Source organism: Psammomys obesus, unplaced genomic scaffold, assembly GCF_907164565.1.
Source record: "Psammomys obesus unplaced genomic scaffold, mPsaObe1.curated_primary_1811, whole genome shotgun sequence".
Lineage (NCBI taxonomy): Eukaryota > Metazoa > Chordata > Mammalia > Rodentia > Muridae > Psammomys > Psammomys obesus.
Genome location: NW_026592710.1, coordinates 5,900,303 through 5,920,692, shown reverse-complemented (window position 1 = coordinate 5,920,692; position 20,390 = coordinate 5,900,303). Strand labels below are relative to the sequence as shown.

The 20,390-nt window shown below is 48.1% G+C and overlaps 1 protein-coding gene across 6 annotated transcripts in view; it reads right to left on the bottom strand.

The window, feature by feature from the left end:
• H6pd (hexose-6-phosphate dehydrogenase/glucose 1-dehydrogenase) overlaps positions 1-20,177 on the bottom strand; it is a 33,343-nt gene extending 13,166 nt beyond the window's left edge. The window contains exons 1-4 of one of the 6 annotated variants that reach the window (XM_055615377.1): positions 19,913-20,177; positions 19,396-19,512; positions 9,337-9,971; positions 8,081-8,198 (exon numbers count right to left, since the gene is read on the bottom strand). In XM_055615377.1, the coding sequence (XP_055471352.1) occupies positions 8,081-8,198; positions 9,337-9,954 (736 nt within the window). In that variant the 5' untranslated portion in view covers positions 9,955-9,971; positions 19,396-19,512; positions 19,913-20,177. The other 5 variants (XM_055615375.1, XM_055615374.1, XM_055615376.1 and 2 more) reach the window with 5 other exon arrangements.
• Between the last annotated feature and the right edge of the window lie 213 nt (positions 20,178-20,390).

Here is a 20,390-nt window from a genome sequence, read left to right as displayed (position 1 = left end):
CACTTGGCAGTGCAAGCAAATGTTAAGAGATAGTACAGGAAAAAGAGCTGGTACCAAAAAGCCTCCTAAAGAAGAGATAGACCTCATCTCATTACAAAGTGAGGATGAAACAGAGTCAGGGGAAGAAACTGCTAAGTCTCATAGCCTACTTCCTTTGCGCTGCTTCCCTTCCGCCCAAAACAAAAAAGGCCCCTAGGTGGGCTGGGGCAAAGGGCATGGATCGGAGCCATAGCATGGTGAGCAGGAGGAACGGGGACTCTACTTGTCTCCTTCCCACTCCCCTACCGAGGGCCAGGCTTGCGGAGAACTGGGTGGATGAGAACGCCCAAACCCTCAGAGGCAAGACCTGCCTCTGCCAGCTGCAGAGCTTAGCAGGACTGCAATTTACTCTGCCCCCTCCCACTGGCTTCAGCCAGTGTCAGCTTCAGCCAGCTCTCGAACAGAAACCAGAAAGATGGAGCCACTTCTAGTTTTAAAGATTAAATTGTGTTCACTGATAAATTCTGAATTTTTCTAGTTCTGACTTAAAATCATGGTTATGCTCTGTATATATATTTAAATGTTTAAAAAGCAGGTACCGTGGTTGTTTTTTGTCTTTGTCTCTGTGTTTTGTCTTTGTGTGCGGCCGTAAGTGTCTAAATGTTTCTGTGCAATGTTTGTGCGTGTAGTACTTTCTGTTCTCTGTTCTAAAAATTCCTCAGAGCTCGAGGTGCCTGTATCTGGGTAGCAAGACGTGATCGAGGTGGTCACAGCTGCCGAAGTTCAGGGGGACGCCCCTAACTTCATCAATATTTTCAATAAATTTGGCCAGCTGGTTAATGTTTTTTTTTTTTTTGTCTCAATGTCTCTGTGCAGTATTTGTACCTTCTGTTTTCTGTTCTGAAAGGCCTCATGAAACTTGTTTAAAATGTGTGCCTATGTGTTCATTAGATCTATGAACGCATAGGTTACCACGTGGTGTATGAGGTACCTCAGTGCCTCACTGCCATCTTGACTTTAATATGTGGGTTATAATGTGACCGCCATCTTGGTATGGGTAAAAAAAAAAAAAAAAGGAACCTTGGTCAAATAATTCTCATTTCCTTCTAGGTTAAAAGAATGAGTTATTTTAAATTGGCATTGGTTTTGAAAATTAAGTTGTTTACATTGGTAAATTCTGGTTTTAAAATCTGGTTTTGTTAGGATTATGGTTATGCCTTGTGACTTCTCTCCTACAAAAGGGGTACTTTGTTTTGATATTGCAAAAACGGGTTTTAAAAAATGTTTAAATGTTTAAGGCTATAAAATGTTTAAAGTTTATCAGGCATTTGGGTATGACAAGGATTTTGGGTATTTATTTTATCAATTTTACTAAATGAAACCCTACCGTATTGTTTGTGCTAATTGAGAAAATCGCAGTTTTTAAAATGTATCTTGTGGAGAGCTGTTTGTTTGTTAAGCTGCTTTGTTTATAGAAAAAATTGGCAGTTTCAGAACTTTTTGTAATAATGTAACTTGTTTTTGCTTTGCCTTTAAAAAGCAAATCGTAGACCCTGGGCTCTAGCAGGATCATGTTAGGATGGAAAGGATTTTGATGAGAGTTTTTGTGTTGTCTGAAAAGCAAGAGAGAGAGAGCAAAAAAGTAAGAATGTCTAGTTAAGCCAGAAAAAGGAAGCTAGGAACCTGAATTTATATAGGATGTTGCAGAAGGTTAGTGGATGTATTATTAAAAAACCAGAGAGTTAATATGATTTAAAGAAAAAAAACTGTATTTAAATATGTTATACTTCATTTAAAAGACTGGTGATTCCTCATTGCAAAATGTTTTTTATGCTCTTTTAAGGGGAAAGAATTCTGGCTAATAGGTTTGGTATGGCTAAAATAATTTATACAGTTTAAGATTGTTCTGTACTGTTCTGTTATGCAGTTGGTTCTAAAACTTATTTGAGCTCCATATATAGCCAAAGATGACCCTGAACTTTTGGTTGTGGGGGATTGTAGATGCTCCACAGTGGTTGCTATATCATCATCAGCACCTAATGGCTATGTTTGGTATTGTCAGTCGCAGCCTGTGCTAACACGTGGCTAGCCGCCATGACGGTTCAGCAATAGAGAGAGCGTGGAGCTATAGTTTTGCCGCCATATTTGTTTGGGGATTACAGCTGAGTTCAGTTAGACATGGCCAGCCGCCATGCTGGTCCGGAGATAAAGAGGGTGGAGCTATGAGTTTGCCACCATTTTGTTTAGGTCTCTGAGTTATGTTCAGTCATCTGATTAGTGCTAAATGCAAAGCTTTTTACTGTTCAATTTTAATACAAGCGGTAGGAGCAGCAAGATTTGCTAGCTTCTCTATGAACTGTATCTGATTAAAAGGTTTGCTTTTAGTTCAAAAAGAGCAGATTTAAAGTTATGCTAACAATTACAGTTGGTTAAGATGTTAAGCTATACCTAGTGTCTTTGTTTAGGTTTTTTTTTAATACAGTTTAGAGCAGACGATAAAGACAAAGAGTAACTCAAATATGCTGGCCCTCAAGCTTGTCAGAGATCTAATAGATATGACATTTTAACATATGTAAGCTTATTATGACAAAGTCCGACCTGTTGATGCATCTTTTCAAGTGTCTAGCACATCTGTGCAAATAACAGAGTTACCTGCCGTATTGACTGTGTTTTAAAGTTGTAATAAGCAGTCTTTAAATATTTTTATGGATAGTGCCTATGTAGCTCAGTCTTTACCTAGGTTAGAGATTGCAAATTAAATTTAGACATCTTCTCCTACTAAAATTATTTTTACAAATTGAAAATTTGATACAAAAAAAACCCACTTTTCCTTTTACATTGGACATTTACAAGCTCATTCTAACCTTCCAGGACCTTTAACTAAGGTAATTATAAAGCTGACTTGTTTAAACAATGTCCTTCTTGTGTTGTCCTTTTGCCTACTTCCCATCTTGGGGTCAGTCCCTGTGGCCTTGTACCTAATGTTATTTGGCAAGTGGATGTTACACATATTCCTAAATTTGGTAATTTAAATTTGGTTCATGTTTTTGTTGACACTTGTAGTGGGTTTATATTTTCCACACTCCAAACTGGTAAAGCTGGAAAAAATGTTATTGCTCATACGCTGTCAGCAATTGCTATATTAAAACTTCCAACACAACGTAAAACAGATAATAGCCCTGGCTATGTTGGAAATATGTTTTCAAAATTTTAAGAGTGGGCCCCCAGAGACATAAGCCTCAGGTTGTTAGGAGATGAGGCACAGGGAAGTTCAGGGGTTGCCGTCCTGGCTACTCATAATTGGATGAGGGATTAGGTAGCTGACTTTCAGGTCTGGTCAGTCATGGCCAGACACCTGAGGAATATCTGATCTTTAATTCACGTTCAGAATCTCCTGCTAGTGGGAATGTGGCTACAGCCAAAGATGGAAGAGCAATTAACTTCAACCTGTGTCTTCTCTGAGGAGCGAGCCTGAGAGAAGGTCAGGGGCTCTTCAAGAGAAGAATTGAGTCCATTTGGGTTGATTGCTAGGTGTTATCTCTCAAGCGTAGGTCTGGTCATTCTTCTTTGCAGAGTGGAAGTCTTTGCTTGCTCACTTCCTTATCTCTGCCCAAGCAGAGGACCAGGGTCCGGGGCGGTTACATTCTTCCGTACTCTGGAAAAGTACTATGAGGCTTTAATTAACACTTTAATTAACAAGGGCCTGAAACTCGAAAATATGGACATTCAGCTGTGGAATGTTTCTGGCCTATGGATACAGAAAGACAGTTTGCTACTGTCCTATGGAAAGATCCTTTGGACAACAAATGGCATGGTCCAGATCCTGTCCTGATACGGGGCAGAGAAGCAGTTTGCATCAATTCTAAAGAGATAGATGCAGCCAGATGGTTGCCAGAACGATTAGTAAAGCATATAGATAATAATAATAACACTCATCAGTCCAGGGTAAAAGAATTACCCTGAGAACATATTCCTTTTATATCTCTTTACAGAAATGATGGGAAAAAAAACCAAAACAACTGTTTCCATGGACTGTGATCCTTTGCCTCCAGCTGATATATGTTCATGGTAGACTTAAGCAGCACAGGAATGGGCTCCTTCCCTATCTCCTTCCTTTCCTTGGTCCCCTGCTCATCTTATTGATAATTCTTTCAATAGGACCTGTTCTTTTCAATACAATTATGGCTTTTATTAAACAGTAGATTGATGCCCTAAAGGTACAGCCCATCCAGGTGCACTATCAAAGGCTGCAGATGGTCAGGCAAGACTATGAATAGGCCTAATGCTAATCATCCCAGTGAGCTGAACCAGTCAGCCAGTGACAGGTAAGAGAATCCACAGTGGTCTTCTGTTCCCCCCTTTTTTTGCCACCTAAGACAGAAGCTCAGCCAATCGCTGCTGATGTATCCAATGACGAGCTTAGCAAGGGTTGAAGACCCCAGATTCCCACCTAAGACAGGCACGGTTCCCTTGGGATTATGGCCTTGTAAAAATAAAATAAAGGGGGACCTTCTGGCACCTTGCTGCCCCCTAAATTTTGGCATCTGGCTTGACCGGACTACTGCCCGGATACAATAGTGCATTCCTGGCTGACCTGGAGCTTTTGATAAGATCATCTTCCTGAAATACCTTAAATCCTAATCTCCCTCAGGGCTTCCTAAGTAACTCTTCTGAGGAACTTTCCAAATTACCATTATTAACACATCTTGGTGGGCCATCCTGTGATTTCTAGTCACTTAGTAACCCTGCCAAAGGCAATTACATTGCTTCTGCCCTTCAACGAAGAGGTCTTACATCAAATTAACGCCACTGATTTTCAGGAATGCTGGGTGTGTTACTCACCACGGCCACCCTTCTACGAGGGCATAGCCTTATCCTTAGAAGTAATTACAACTAATAATTCTAATGCCTTACGGTGGCAGCACCCAGAGGGAGTCAGCCTTACAGTCACACAGGTGTCCGGAATTGGAACGTGCCTATTGGGACCTTCTATGCTTCCCCCGGTGGCTTTACAAGAAACTTGCAATATTACTCTTGTAAATTCAAGCTTTACATATATTGCTGCACCTTTTGGCACTTATTTTGCCTGCTCCACTGGTCTTACTCCTAATCTTGTAAGCTCCACCTTTTTAGTCCATAGAGATTACTGCGTCCTTGTACGGCTTTTCCCAAGGCTGACTATACATTCTAAGGATGAGTTCCTTCGGTTTGGGGAAAAAGGGGTACGTCCATCTTGAGTTAAATGTGAGCCCTTAACTGCCATTACTCTAACTGTAATTCTAGGGCTTGGAGCCGCTGGAGCTGGTACAGGCATAGCCTCCCTAATTACCTCCCAGCAACAATTTAATCAACTCTCCCTAGCAGTGGACAAAGACCTACAAGATTTGCAAAAAGGCTTACAGGACCTAAAAGATTCTATGGTGTCCTTATCTGAGGTAGTTTTACAAAACAGGCGCGGTCTAGATTTGGTTTTTCTCCAGGAAGGTGGACTCTGTGCTGCGCTCAAGAAAGAATGCTGCTTTTACACTGACAAAACAGGTGTAGTGCAAAGCAGTATCGATAAGGTTCGCTCCAGTTTGGAGGAACGAAAATGGAACAGAGAGAAACAAGAGTCCTGGTATCAAAATTGGTTTCCCACATCCCCATGGCTAATCACTCTGCTTCCCAGTCTGCTAGGACCTTTTGTAGGTATCCTTTTGCTTCTCTCTTTTGGCCCCTGGGCCTTTAATCGATTGACAAGCTTTGTTAAGAGTCAGGTGGATTATGCAATCAAGCCAGTGGGAGTCCATTACCATCGCCTCGCCACGGAAGACGAGCCTACCGCTGACCTGCCAAAGGACCAAAACAACCCCACATCTCAACCCTTAGACTTCACCTCCCTACAAAAATCAACCCGGGGGTGGAAATTCTGGTCCCGCCCCTCCAAATAATAACTCAGGTTTCCGTGACCCCTCATATACTATTTGGCTACTAAACATATTCCTTGCAGGATCCTTATGGAGCTTTGATGGTCTTATTGAGAGCAAGATGCGTTACATTTCCACAAAGTGAGTGGTCTGGTAAGTCAGAGATGGAACGGGTGGATAAGTCTCGGCCCGCCTAAGACAGGACGACCTCGCCGGGAGGAGGCCGATCCAATGACGGGTAAGGGTCCAGCACTGCCCTTCTAACAGGCTCAGACCCCGTTTGTGCCCCTTGTACTATGGTCAATTTAAATAGCCTTGTCAAAACCAATGGCCTATGAGTGACAACACTTGACCTACTCTGGGGAACGCTCGTCTCTCTGGTGACTGTTTGCTCCTTTGGATCCAAAATTTTACTCTTAAACAAAAATAATTGGCTGCCAAAATGAGCCCTTCTTTGGGACACCATTAGCGGGTCACAGTAACCTCCCTATCCCTGTTCTTGTATACAGAGAAGGGGGAGATGTCTCTAGAGTAGGACTTTCCAACCTACCCCTCCCTGAGTGTTCTACACTGTGCTCCTCCCTCGCCCCGCCCCTATCTAAGGTTGGCCTTAAAAGCCTGCTCCGGTTCAATAAAATTTGACTCTTGACAAGTGCACATTTGCTTGAGTCCGTTCTTCTCTCTCGCCCGTTTTTCTTTCAGGCCTGGTCCTCTTTGGAGACCCCACGAATTACTAGTCCCGCAGGCGGGTACACCATACCACTCTCTTTAGAGAAGGCTACTGGGGACATAGTAACAGCTAGCTCTTTAAATTATTATGATATGGTGGTGATGATGATGACGACAGAACCAGTGTTGCAAACGTAGTGACCTAAATCTGAAATAACTGGGGTCTGTGAGATTACTCAGCAGTGAAAAGCACTTACTTCTCTGTTCCCAGCACCACATAGGGACTCACAGCTGTCAGTAACTCCAGTCCCTGGGATCCGGTGCCCTCTGTAGACCTTCCTCAGTACTAGGTGTGCATGCGGTGCACATACACACTCAGGCAACATGAATACACATACAACAACGAAATAAATCTAAAAAATAGTTTCAAGTGTGGCAACAGGACCGGAAAGATGGCTTGGTGTGTAAGCGTGCTGCCACCAAGCCCGATGACCTGAGTTCTATAGCCACGTGGTGGGAGAGAACTGACCCTAGAGATTGTCTTCTGACCTCCACAAGATCACACGACACACGTGTGCACACGTACGTCTAAAAATTTTGTACTAACGTTGCAGAATGCCAGAGCTCAAAGTAACCTTATTCAGCATCACCCATAAAACCAACTCTCGCCAGAGATGCAAAAGGGATACCCTGAAGATACCAAGCTGGAGGCAGATACAAACCTAACTATGTCTCCCAACCCTGGACTGACAAGGTCATTCATACAGTACTTTGTAAGATGGCGGCCCTCCTGGCATCTATAATCACATGAACGAGGTGGCGAGGCCAGCACAGGATCGGAGCAGCCCCACAGAGAGCAACAAAGTCTGTGGCTTCAGGAGGGATCGGCCAGCAGAGGCCTCCCAGAAACAGCAAGGGTGCTAGAGATCACTCAGGAGGGAGGAGAGCACAGGAGAGCTGCCCCCTTCCGGATAGTGGCAGCACCCATGCAAGCACAAAGCCTCACAGCCGCAACAGTCCCGATTGCACTACCATAAAACCCACATTAGCTGGGGGCGGGAGCACACACCTAGAATCCCAATACTAGGAAAATAGAGGCAGGAGGATCAGAAGTTCAAGGTCGTCCCTGGCTATGCAGTGATTTTGAGCCAGCCTAGGCTATATGATATCTCAAACACACACATAAAAACATGTCACCCAGTAGTACTCGGTGACCTCCAGTACTGCTTGTCAGCTGTTCCAGGTGCCTGTACCAGGTGCACGTCACTGGTCCAGATGCCCCTATGGTATCGATGACAACTTGGGCTTTGCCACCAGGCACCCTGCAGGTTGGCCAGTACAGGGAGCAGCACACAGCAGCAGGAGACCTGGAGGGAAGCTACATACCAATAGAGATTCCCCCCTCCAAGCTGAGCTGGCCACGGTGCAAAAGCCTGGCTGACACTCCAGGCTGCAGGGCCTGGAGTGCCCCCAAATAGCAGGCAGGCAAGGCTGGGGAGCCATGGGGTGGCAGAGCTCTCACGCACCTTCTGCATCCACGGTCTCCTTCAAGATGATTTCCACCCGCTCCACGTGGTGCCGGTTCCAGAGGCCATCCAAGGCCTTGCGGTTCTGATCTCGGAAGGGCAGGATCTGAGCCACGGCCTGTCATGGAAGAAGACAGGTCACCTCAGGTTCTTCCTGGGTGAAGGAAGGACCCTATCTCTCAAGCTCCAGACCTCTCCACTTAAAGGGGAAATCCCTCTCTGGACAACAGCTCCTAGACCTCACGTCTCACAGCTCACTGGAGGTACTCAAGACTAAGTGCCCTACACAGTTTCCAGCTAAGAAAGAACATGGCTGTAACTCAATGTAGAGTGTCTGCCTACATGCTTAAGACCCCAGGTCCAATCTGTAGTACAGAAGAAAAAAGGAAAGAAAAGAAAGAAAAAAAATGAATCCTATCTTTTAAGACTATCAACTTTTAATAAGATAATTTGTTGACAAAATTGCAACATGAGAAACTTCAAACTGCACGCATTTAATATTATTCCTTTTCATTTCCAGGCCAACAAACCCTTAGAAAGACTGGTCCTGGTCCAGGGACAGTTTGAGACTAGAACCTGACAAATACAAAAAGTTGGAGTTGCCCAGGTGATCAACTCCCTAGTATGTGGCCCAGCTCAGCAGTCTGGGTACCAAGGAGAACAGGCACAACGCACTCTCTGTTGGCAGTGCGAGGGCTTAAGCCCGGAGTTCTGAGGCCTGTGCACACTGAACTGGCCATTGACCTGGATCTTGCAGATTGTTTCAAGCTCCTGTTTCTTAGGCTTTGCTGAATCACTTGGACTTAGGGTCCGACTTCCCTTATTCAGTTCTAAGTTGTTATCAGCCTTTTGCCTCAAGACAGAATTCAAGATGAAAAGGATTTTTTTTTTGTTTGTTTGTTTAAAGGCAGATGGGCAAGGGATTGAAAGAGCTAATTCTAATTTCCACAACATTCCCAAATGGAAGCCTGATCCAGACACTAGAGTCCCCGGACCACTTCTGTGGAAAAGGCAGGTCAACATGGGGGACTCAGAATGCATACCCTCACTGGGAAGCCACGACAAGGATATAGAAATGGGTAGGTCTGCCATTCACGGGTTAACCCTGCTTCTAGCCTCCTGTCTTCCCTTGAGAGGACTATGGAGGCTGAGGCGTCCTAACACTCTCTAGCTCCATTCCGCATTCAGCAGTAAATTCTTGATGACTGCTCTGTGGCGGCCAACATAGCACAGCCATGCTCCACGCTGCAGCTCACCTGCTTGCCCAGGTAATGGTCTACCCGGTACATCTCTTCTTCCTGGAAAAAGCTTCCAAGTTCTGAAGCCAGCTGTTGGGCTGAGAGGTGGTCATGGCCAAAGGGTTTTTCAAGAACAACCCGCAGCCAGGCACCTGGGTGTGGTCGGCAGCTGCTGTTAATTTTTCGGGCAATGTCTGCATAGGCGAAGGGGGGCACAGAGAAGTAGAAGATCCTGCCGGCCTCCCAGAGCCCATCCTGCAGGACCTGGGTCTCGATGTCCTTGTTCAGAGTCTGATAGTCCTCGGCTGTCTTCAGCTTGCGGTATTGGCTCAGCTGTAGAAACTGGCCCTTGAGTTCGTCACATTGGCTGGGTACCAAGTCCTTGGGGCAGGAGAGGGATTCCAAGGCTTTGTCTATGAGTTTCTGGCCTTGCTGCAGGGCCATCAGGGCAGCCCCATGGAAGCTGAAACTGTGGCCCTTCCCAGCCTCATCCAGGTAGAGCTGAAACAGTCCCTGCCACAGGTACTTCTTAGCTAGGTCCCCGGTTGCTCCCAGCAGGACTATGGACACGTGTCCCTTGAATTCCTGTGCCTGTAGGCAGCCCATAAGGGCCAAGCACATTGCCACTATGAGCATCTTCCAAATGCCTGTGCCTGGGAAGGACAGATGGAACAAGGAAGGATCAGACACGGGTCTGGAGGTTATGATGTGGAAGTAACATAGCTAGGTCATCAAACATTTCCTGCCTGGCAAGATTCGGCCACACGTTCCTTGGGAAAATGTGGTAGTCCCCTCCCTCCCGAACAATCTGGCTTCTGGGCCAGAACTCAGTGTGCAGGGAGCTTGTTCTGTAAGCAGGACCTTTGCCAGGGGAAAAGTCCTCAGCCAGTTGGTGAAACCAGAGCATTCTGCGACTAGGAGCATCAGAGAAATGGCATGAATCAGCAGGGAGGTCCACGGTGCCGAGAGTGGAGCAGTCCACCTCACAACCAGAGCTGGTCACAGTCATGAGCACAGGCTAATGGGCGGCAGGAGAACCCTAGCCAGGGCCAGCAGCAGGTACTCCTCCAGTCAATGGCTGGTATGGAAGAGGCGTGCCTACCTTCTCTCAGCCATCATTCAGCTTCTTCCCATGTCTCCTGGACTTCATGCAAAAATCACAACTGATAGTGGCTGCACATACCTAAGACTAGACTGTGGGGGGCAGGCAACATGGTTCAGTGTGCAAACACCCCTGTCCCAACCCAGTGATCTGAAGATAGTCCCTGGGACCCACATGGTAGAAGGAGAGAATCAACTCCTGCAAGTTGTCCTCTGACCTCCACCATGTTTGTGCGCATGCACGCACACACACACACAGGTGAATGTAACAGAAGAGGAATAGACTCTGGAGCTGGCATGTGGCTCAGCCGTAAACTGTTCAGTATGCTGGGTCCCATCCCCAACACAGGAAGGGAAAAAAAGTCATGTGGTAGCACACAGCAGTAATCCTAGTACCTGAGAGGCTAAATCGGGAGGATTGCCACAAGTTCAAGGCCAGCCTGGGTACATAAGGACTACATAGCAAGCCCATGTCTCAGAAAACAACAGGTCAAGATCACTGGCTGCTCTTACAGAGGACCAGGGTTCTGTTCCCAGCATCCACATGGTAGCTCATAACCACCTCTAACTTCAGTTCCAGAGGATCTGATGCCCTCTTCTGGCCTCCAAGAGCACTAGGCATGCCTACGGCAAAATACATACATACAAAAAATACTCATAAAATAGAAATAAGTTAATCCTTTTAAAACAACAACAAACAAGTCTAGGGTGGTGGTACAGGCCTTTGATACCCAAAGTCCAGAGGCAGAGGTAGGTGGATCTCTGAGTTTGAGGCCGCCTGGTCTACACAGTGAGAGCCAGAGAGAGCCAGAGAGAATCGCTATTTGAAACCCTCTCCCCTGAAACAACAACAAACAAAAGACTGTGCAGCCAGTGCCTGAGTGTGAATCCCAGCTCAACTCCTTAATAACCTAACAATTATTTAACCTGCCTACACCCACTTTCCTCTAAAATTTGTCCTGCAGTGATGCCTCAGTCCAGTCTTGTTACAAAAATAAAGTGACTTCATTTTACATGATGCTTAGGGCAGTACCTGATGCCTTTTAGCCACTGCTTATGGCTATATATATCATATATATATATTATCGAGTGAATATAATATTCCCATGTGCCAGTCATAAAATCAAACGCTCTCAGTCTGATCTTACTGGATCCAGACCAGAGCCCTCAAGACCCATACAGGATGGTTCAACCTTTTGCACAGGTTGAGGTGCTGTGGAATGAAGCTTCCATAGTGACAGAGTGACAAGCTGAGTCCTTGCAAATGCCCTACTGGCCTTCCCTGGACAAACATGCTTTTCTTTCTTTCTTTCTTTCTTTTTTTTTTTTTGGCCTGACTTAAGGCAGTTGGCATATATGAGAGATAAGAGGCCTGGATAGAATCACAAGAGCACCTCAGTATTTTGTGTCAGTCTCCTGTTCTGGCCAAAGTCATAGGGCCAGGTGCTACGTTTACATCACCATAGCCCTCCAGGTCTCCACGGAAGCTGGGCTTTGGGAAAAGGCAGAAGGAAGCAGAGAGGGGAGGAGCCATAGCTATGGGAACTAAACAGTGAAAACACAGGTAGAAAGGAGAGGGGGCAACTACAAAAACTGGATAAGCACCTTTCATAAGCCAGACAGCATAAACAGGAAAATATGTCCATACAGATGGGAAACTGGGGTTCAGAGAGATCACCAAACATGCAAAAGACCCCAGAGCTGGCCAGCCTACAGGTACCATTCAGTTGGGATTAAACTTGCCTCTGACTGCTGCTGTTGTTGTTATTGTATGAAACAGGCTCTTGCTCTGTAGCCCAGGCTGGCCTCACACTCATAGCAATCCTCCAGCATCAGCCTCTGAAGTGCTGGGATTGCAGGTGTGAGCCATGTACCTGCTTTTACCTGGTCCTAGTCCTCTTTCCTCATCTCTCCGGGGACCCACCCCAAGATGGCTCTAGTAAGACAGAGGTCCAATAGTTTGTGCCGCATCTACAAGACAAGTCAGGTCCATTCAAAGGACCGAGAGGCCCCCAGCCTTCCTCCCCGATCCTCCCAGCATCTCTGCTCATTCTCAAACACACAGATGGACTACCTTTCTTTCTCAGCTGGCAGCAGCCTCTGCCCCAGGGGAAGGAGAAGCTGCAAGGTCAGTGCAGGAGAAACCAGAAGCCCAGAGAACAGCCTGGAGAAGGAGGCGGTGCCAGCTGGCAAGCGGCATCCCAAACTCCTGATCCGGTCCTGGGAGCCAGGGCTCGGGATGTGCCGGGACAGAGGGGAGCTGGGGAGCCTCACAGGGCCTGTCAGGTGGGGGAGCCCAAGGCTGCCTCTCTGAGGACAAGGACGATGGATGGCACCTGGCCCACACTGCCTTCTGGCCCTCAACCTAACACTGTTTCCCTCTGACAGCATGTGTGTTCTGGACCTAGTGCCCAAGTGGACCAGTCCTCTCTTACATTCCCAGAATTCTGAAAGCAGGCACTATTGGGTAATTCACTGAGCTGTTTACAGTGCGATTGCTACAGCTACTCTTCCTGGAATCGGCATGGGAGGTACATGTGTTACTTGTTCTATGATCCTGTTTGTTAACAGCGCAGCTCAAACTGTACCATGTATCGGAGTTTCCTGTGAACTGTTTAAAGTGCAGATTCTGCTGGAGAAGATGAAGGGAGAGGCCTAAGGAGCTGATGGCGGGGTCCAAGGAGCATTCTTTGAGTAGCAAGGCTCCAGAACACTGAGCACAGAGGGCTTCAAAGCATATACACCTGGGGCTGGAGAGATGACTCAGTGGCTGCAAGGGCTGGCCTTCCCACAGCTAGAGCCCCAGCACCCACAGGGCAGTTCACAACTGTTTGTAACCCCAATCTCAGGGGCCTCCACAGACACCAGGAACACACATGGCGCATGCTAAACACCCCTACGTGCAAAAAAAAAAAAAAAAAACAACAACCAACACCTGCTCTCCTAGTCCCATTACCAAGTCAGCACAATCCTGCTTGAGCCAGTCTTTAGATGCTTTAGCTCAGCATCTCCTTATCATAAATGGCTTCCCTGGAGCCAGCATGAGCTGGGCGATGCAGCCATCCCCACTGCGCTGCCATGATTTTCCTAAGACAGCTGAGGAGACTGGAAGGATGAATGAATTATGAAGTCAGAAAGTCCAACTTGCCGCACTAACTTTGGGTCCCAAGCACTGGGCTCAACACTCCCTCTAGCTACAGAACCCTGGGAAACTACTTAATCCATTTGAGTCCTGACTTCATCTACAAAACATGGTTGAAGCCAGGCATGGTTTCATGCCTGTGATCCTAGCACTTGAGAGGTTGAGGTGGAAGGGTCAAAACGCTCAAGGCAAGCTTGGAATACAAATGGAGGTCGGGTGGACAACTTAGAGAGACCCTGATTTAAAATTAAGAGTGAGACAAGGGCTGAGGAGGGAAGGGTTGCTAAGATTAACAGAGATGACATATGTGACCCAAACCAAAGTAAACAAGACAAAAATCAACACAACCAGGCATGACACAGCACATGCCTGTGATCCCAGCAGTCAGAAGGCTAAGATAGGGGGAATTGCTGAAAGTTCAAGCCCATCCTAGGATACATAGTAAGATTCCCAAATCAAAAAACAAACAAGAAAATACAATCTGTCTCTGTCTCCTTTCCTCCTCTCTCTCCCTCCCTTCTACCTCTCTCTCCCCCTCCTCTCTTCCCCCTCCCTCTTTTTCCCTCTTCCCCTCTCTCCCTCCCCCCTTCTCTCATCTGCCCCCCAAGGTGGATGACACAGGTCAGTGGGTAAATGCACTTGCTACCAAGAAGCATCATGGAACTGACACGGTAAAGGAGAGAACTGCCTCCCTGAATGTGCTCTTTCACCTCCGTATGCATGTCTTGACAAGTGAATGGGTGTGCACGCATGTAACACACTAAATAAAATTAATAAAAAATCTAAAAGAATGAATTCTGGACAAATGTTAACTAAGTAGACTACTTAAATAGTCCAGGTCTGGTGATGTACCCCTGTAAGCCAGTTCCTGGGGGGTGAAGTCAGGGAGGTCAGAAATTCAAGCCAGCTTGTAATACAAGTAGTTTGAGAGTCTGTCTCAGAAAAAGAAAGGAAGGAAAGAAAGAAGGAAGGAAGGAGGAAGGAAGGGGACAGGGAGGGAGGGAAGAAGGAAGGAAGGAAGGAAGGAAGGAAGGAAGGAAGGAAGGAAGGAAGGAAAGAAGGAAGGAAGGAAGGAGGCTTACTAACAAACGAACCTCAGGATCTTTAGAAGAACAGCCAGTGCTCTTAACCACTGAGCCATCTCTCTAGCCCCCACTTTTTTTTTTTTTTTTTTTTTTGCTGCCGTATATGCTCCTGATATTGTTGAATAGAGAGGCATCTACAACACAGATATTGGCAAAGATCATAAATCAACTTCCCCAGCCCCTACCTCCTACACAGCAGCTGTTCAACACTGACCAGCCAGTTGCTACCCGTGTAACCAAGCCTGGATTTTCAGTTTGGAATTTCCCACCTTGATTTCAGAGTTAGTCAACGGACCCAAACTCTGACCTTCTGGTTCCTTAGTTGAATGCTGACTAGGCCAAACATCCAAATCCAACTGGTTTATTTACCCTGAATCTAACGTCATCCCTCCCTCCCCCTCCCCACCCCTTCCTTCCGTTCTCCTCCTCTCCCCTCTTCAGGTTTGTTTCTTTGTTTTTGGGAGAGGGCATCTCTGTGTAGCACAGGCTGGCCTCATCCTGCTACCTTCTAGCACCACCTAGCAGTATGATTACAGGCATGTCCCACCACACCTCTCAACTCGCTTCAAATGCAGTTTCCACAAGTCCCAGGAAACATGACCATGTTCCGACCATAAACCTCAGAGGTGTCTGGTCTGTTGGCAAATACCAGTGCCCACTTCAAATTATATATGGGGACAGCTGCAGGCGTCTGCCACCAAGCCTGATGCCCCAAGTTCACGCCACAGAAACCACAGGGTGGAAGGAGAGGTCCGACTCCCGTTCCTGCCCTTTGACGTCCACTTGAGCGCACACAGGAGCACACACAAACATGATAAAAGTTAGAGAGACTTGGAGTTCAGTACTTCCCACCAGCTCTGTCTATTCTGTTGTCACCTTTGTCAACATCTATAGACAGAGGCCTTTCTCTCTCCTCTGTCTTCCTCTGGCTCCTGCAGAGCTGAGTCTAGGGGGTGGGGGTGGGGGAGCAGAGTGACCCTCTCAGTCTTGGTAGGGTCATGCTAGCTCTCTGCTCACAGGTCTGTTGAAGGGCTGACACACCTGAACTTCTCACCATCATTTCTTGACCTCCTGGCTCAGGGCCCTGTACTGGACTCTTCTCTCTGTCTGACCTAGTTTCCCCTTCAGGTGCCCACATGGTGCATTACCTCACTTCAGCAGGACCACTTGCTCAGTCAGGCCTTCTCAGACAATGCTATAAAATACTCAAACTGCCACCTCCACCTCATGCCTCCTCCCCCTCCCCACTCTATTCCTCTCTGTAGTCCTTCCTTCCTCCTTCCTTCAATTCTTCCTTTCTTCCGTCCAGGTTGTATCCTAGGCTGCCCTCAAGCTTGCTATGTAGCTGAGGGTGACCTTGAATTTCACTGAACTTATTTTATGTGTGGGTGTTTTGTATGATTTTGTGCCACATGCACACCTGGGGCCTGCAGGGCCCAGGAGAGGGCTTCAGGTACCCTGGAACGGGCATTATACAGTTGAGTGTTGCCATGTGAATGCTGGGAATCGAACCCAGGTCCTCTGCAAGAGCAGCCAGTACTTGTAACTGCTGAGCCATCTCTGCAGACCCATGAATTCTGCTCTTACCCCCTCTGTCTCCTGAGGCCTAGGATGACAGGTATGTGCCACCATGTTTAGGCCTAAGCAGCGCTGGGTGTGCTGTGCACGCCAGGCAAGCACTCCACCAACGGAGCTACCGCCAGCCCTTTGTCTGACACTTCCCCAACAGTGCGCGAGAATTACGCTTAGCTTGCTCACTGCCCGCCACCGGTCTCCCAGGAAGTCAAGTCCAACCTGGACTGGGAGAGACTGGTTCACTTCACTGCAGGTCTCCTGCATCCACAGCAGGGCCAGGCATTTGGCAAACAAACAGCTGTATCTGCTAACAGCCAAATAAATCCCATTTGCACCGGATCACCGTAGCCTGGTGTACAAGTTGCCCAGGACTGAGTGATGGAAGCCATAGGCTGTAAGGGTCACGCCGAGCACCACAACGCTGCAACCCGCCAGGAACTGCTTCTTGCTTATAACTATACTATTAGCACTGTGGCTATTTTTGGTGTGTATGCCATATGCCAAATACTAGGCTTAGAAGATGGCAAGTAGCAGACCCTCTTTTGCTTGCCACAACTCTGTGAGGTATGAACTGTCATAAGCCATTTGTGTAGCAGTGAGCTGAGACACAGGAAGGTCAACTACCTTGCTGAAGGTCAGACAACGCAGGTGGCAGGACTTAGAGCTAACCTCCAATGCCTCTTAAACTACGTGGCTAAGAGCTGGGGAGATGGCTCAGTGGTTAAGAGCCTGGCTGTTCTTGCGGAGGATGCAGGTTCAGTTCCCAGCACCCACTTGGTGGCTTACAACTCTCTCTAACTCCTGTCCTGGGGGATCCAGCACCCTCTTCTGGCCTCTGCAGGCACTTGTCCACATGTATGTATGGTGCTCATACATACATGCAAACAAAAACACATAGAAATAGAAATAAATAAATCTTAATTTTAAAAAAAGGCCAAGAAAGAAAATGTGTGGTTATATCCCCCAAATGACAAAACGGCAAGCCAGCTCTGGGCACTGCTCTGGCCTGCCGAGTCACCCGAACACTAACGGTCTCTCGATGGTCTCTGCTAACAAGCCCCATGTCCATGTGTGTAACAGTGATTCACACGCCCTCCTTCCGATATTCGGAGGGCATGGAGTCAATGCCCTAGTATAACCGGAAAGGCCCTGTGAGCCAAGGCTTTAAGTATACGATGTGGGATTCCACTTGGCGCCTCTCAACAGCTGGGTGGCCTCAACAGCAAGGCCTTTGTTCCTCAGCCACGGAACAGAAGAGCAAGTGCACTTACAGGCACATACAAGGATGATCCATGTAAGGGCCTTTGCACAATGCTTGGCAGGCCGTGGGCGCTCGGGAAATGCTTCTACCACTGAGCGCTGGCACCACGAAGGCACTTCCCACAATGCCTCGGAACCGATGAACCATCTCGATACAGAAGAGCTACATGTCATGGATCACGAGAGCTCAGCTGGTCCAACTGACCGCACTGATGGAAGAGGCACGGTGCTGGGATGGCCCCTTCTTGGGCCCTGAGAATTCTACCATCTGACCTGAAGACTAGAGTGTGACAGCCAGGGGTTGTACATCTATAACCCCAGAACTCAGGACGCGAGGTAGAACTGAGAGCCTGAGACCAGGCCGGGAACTAAACCAAGACTTTGTCTGAAAGCTCAAAGCAGGGCTGGAGAGATGACTCAGTGACTAAGGGTGCCTGCTGCTCCTGCAGAGGACCTGAATTCCATTCCTAGCACGTACGTGGCAGCTCACAGCCATCTGCAACTCCAGTCCTTGCCTGGCCTCCTAAGGGTTCCAGGCACACATGTAGGGTACAAAGAGACACGTGGAGATAAACACCCAACCACACACACACACAATGAATAAATGAAATCAACACAAAGGGAGGGGGAGGACCAGAGCGTTTGCTCAGCAGTCAACCATGCTTGCTGTCCCTGAAAACCTGGTTCAGTTCCCTGCACTAACAACGCAGCTGACTATAACTCCAGCTCTGTGGGACCCAGCTCCCTCTTCAGTTCTCAACAGGCAAGTGAACATTGTGTGTGTGTGTGTGTGTGTGTGTGTGTGTGCGCGCGCGCGTGCGCACAAAGTGGGGCTGGAGAGATGGCTCAGTGGTTAAGAGCACATGCTGCTCTTCCAGAGGACCCAGGTTTGATTGCCCACTTCTTCATGGCAGCAACTCTGGTTCTAGGAGACCCCATACTTTCTCCTAGCCTTGGTGAACACACGTGCTATACTTACACACATGCGGGCAAAATACTCATACCCACAAAAAAGTCAAATCTTTTAAAAATTATAAATTAGTTTTAAAGAAATACAAGCTGTGGCTGTAGCTCAAAGGTCTGGTGCTTACGGAACATGTATGTTGTCCTAGGTGAAAATAAGTAACAAGAGTAGAAAGAGTCAAGCTGTAAATGTATAACCCTAAACCCATGGCTCAATTCTAGGTTGTTTTCCCTGGCTGTAAAATGGGGGTAAACAACCTCATTTTAATGGCTGGCCAGAAGAAACCAGATCAGGGAACAAAAAATACTTTGTGAGGACATGGTGTAAGAGCTCTCCTGACTTGCAACCCAGAACAGCTGCTCTCAGGCACACCGGGAGGCCTGGGCCACGGATGACTACAGCAATTTTCATAATTTTCCTTTATGGTTTGGTTTGGTTTTGAAACAAGAGTGTGGCTAGGTAGCCCAGGCTGATGTGGCTCACTGCCTCTGTTTCAGAAATGCTGGAATAATGGGTGGGCCCTACCAGCCCATCTTGTCTTTCCCCTTTAAATGGTCCCTGAGCTAGCCAAACCAGGCAACAGTAATTTGCTGCTTTCTGCTAAACAGTTTTGTATTTCAAAAGAAAAAAAAAAAAGTTAAATCCAAAACTCTTAAAGACCAGCCGTGCTTAAGGTAAACAGCAGTTTTTAAGGTAGAGTCTCACTGTGTGACTAGCATTGAACTCTCAATGTAGAACATGCTGGCTTCAACCTCACAGAGATCTTCCTGCCTCTCCCTCCTCCCTCCAAGTACTGGGATTAAAGTGTGCACCACTATGCCCTTCTTAATCAGGCACTTTTCTGTGATGTGTTCCCCAAATAAAGATTAGCTTCATCAACTCAAAGATTCGGGCAAATTGTGCATCATTACTTCAGAGACCACAGGGGTCCTAGTTTTCCAACCGATTACCTTTCAAGGGACACGATGGAGGGAGTGGGCTGGCTACTGTATTAGCCGTATGGAATTTCAGTTCTTCTGGTTAAGAGGTCAAGGCTGGGAGGGTCGACTTTCAGAGGCCCCATGCCTCTGGAAAAGAATATGCTGGGTCGGTATGCAGAAAATGCTCGTGCGATAGCAACTGCCAAAGCTTAAGCACTGGGAAAGCACCGGCTAGCACATTCCAGGAAGCCCAGGGACATGGGCGCGCTGGGACCCCAGGGCTGCCCGGAAAGGGGCCTGGCCGCCTCCTACTGGCCCGCCACCTAACTGCACCGCATCCCCAGGCCCTGCAGGGGTGGAGTAGGGTGACGACGCCTTTATTCCGCGGAAGGAGGAGCGTGCGGAAGGAGGATCAGGAGGATCGGTGACTCCGGCGAGCACCGTGGGCCCCGAGCTACCCCCGTGGCCGCTGGCTGGCGTGTCGACAGATGCAAGAAGTGCGCAGCCCAGAGCAAGCGAGGGGTGGGGGTTGTGCAGCTTACTTCACCTCGCTCCTGCGGGAAGTGGCCGGGGCTGGCTGAGCGCGACGCGTGGCAGGCGCGGGGGCGGGGACCTGCAACCCCCTGCCGCGCCTCGTCTTCCGCAGGTGCGCGCTTCACACACGGGCGCGCGCGAGAGCCGAGGACTCAAGGCCAAGTTCAGCCCGAGATGCCGAAGAAGGTCAGGGCGCGCAGCATCAGAGCCCAGCGGGCAGGCCTCAGGCCACCGCGGCCCCGCGCCGCGCTCACCCCGGCGCCAGGAGCGCGCACTGTGGGGCCTGGAGCGAAGCGCGCGCAGGGAGGGCGGAGCCTGGGACCTGGACACGCCCCCTAGCTCGCCAGCGCGACGGAGGAGGCGGGGCCTCCGAGTGCTTTCCTAACTTACAGCTGCTCTTCTTGGGCTCTTGCCTCACTGGCATCCCTGTCCCTCTGGGTCACACTGTTGGTGGCGGGGCTTCCCTGCTGCACGGAGACGCGCATGTGCCT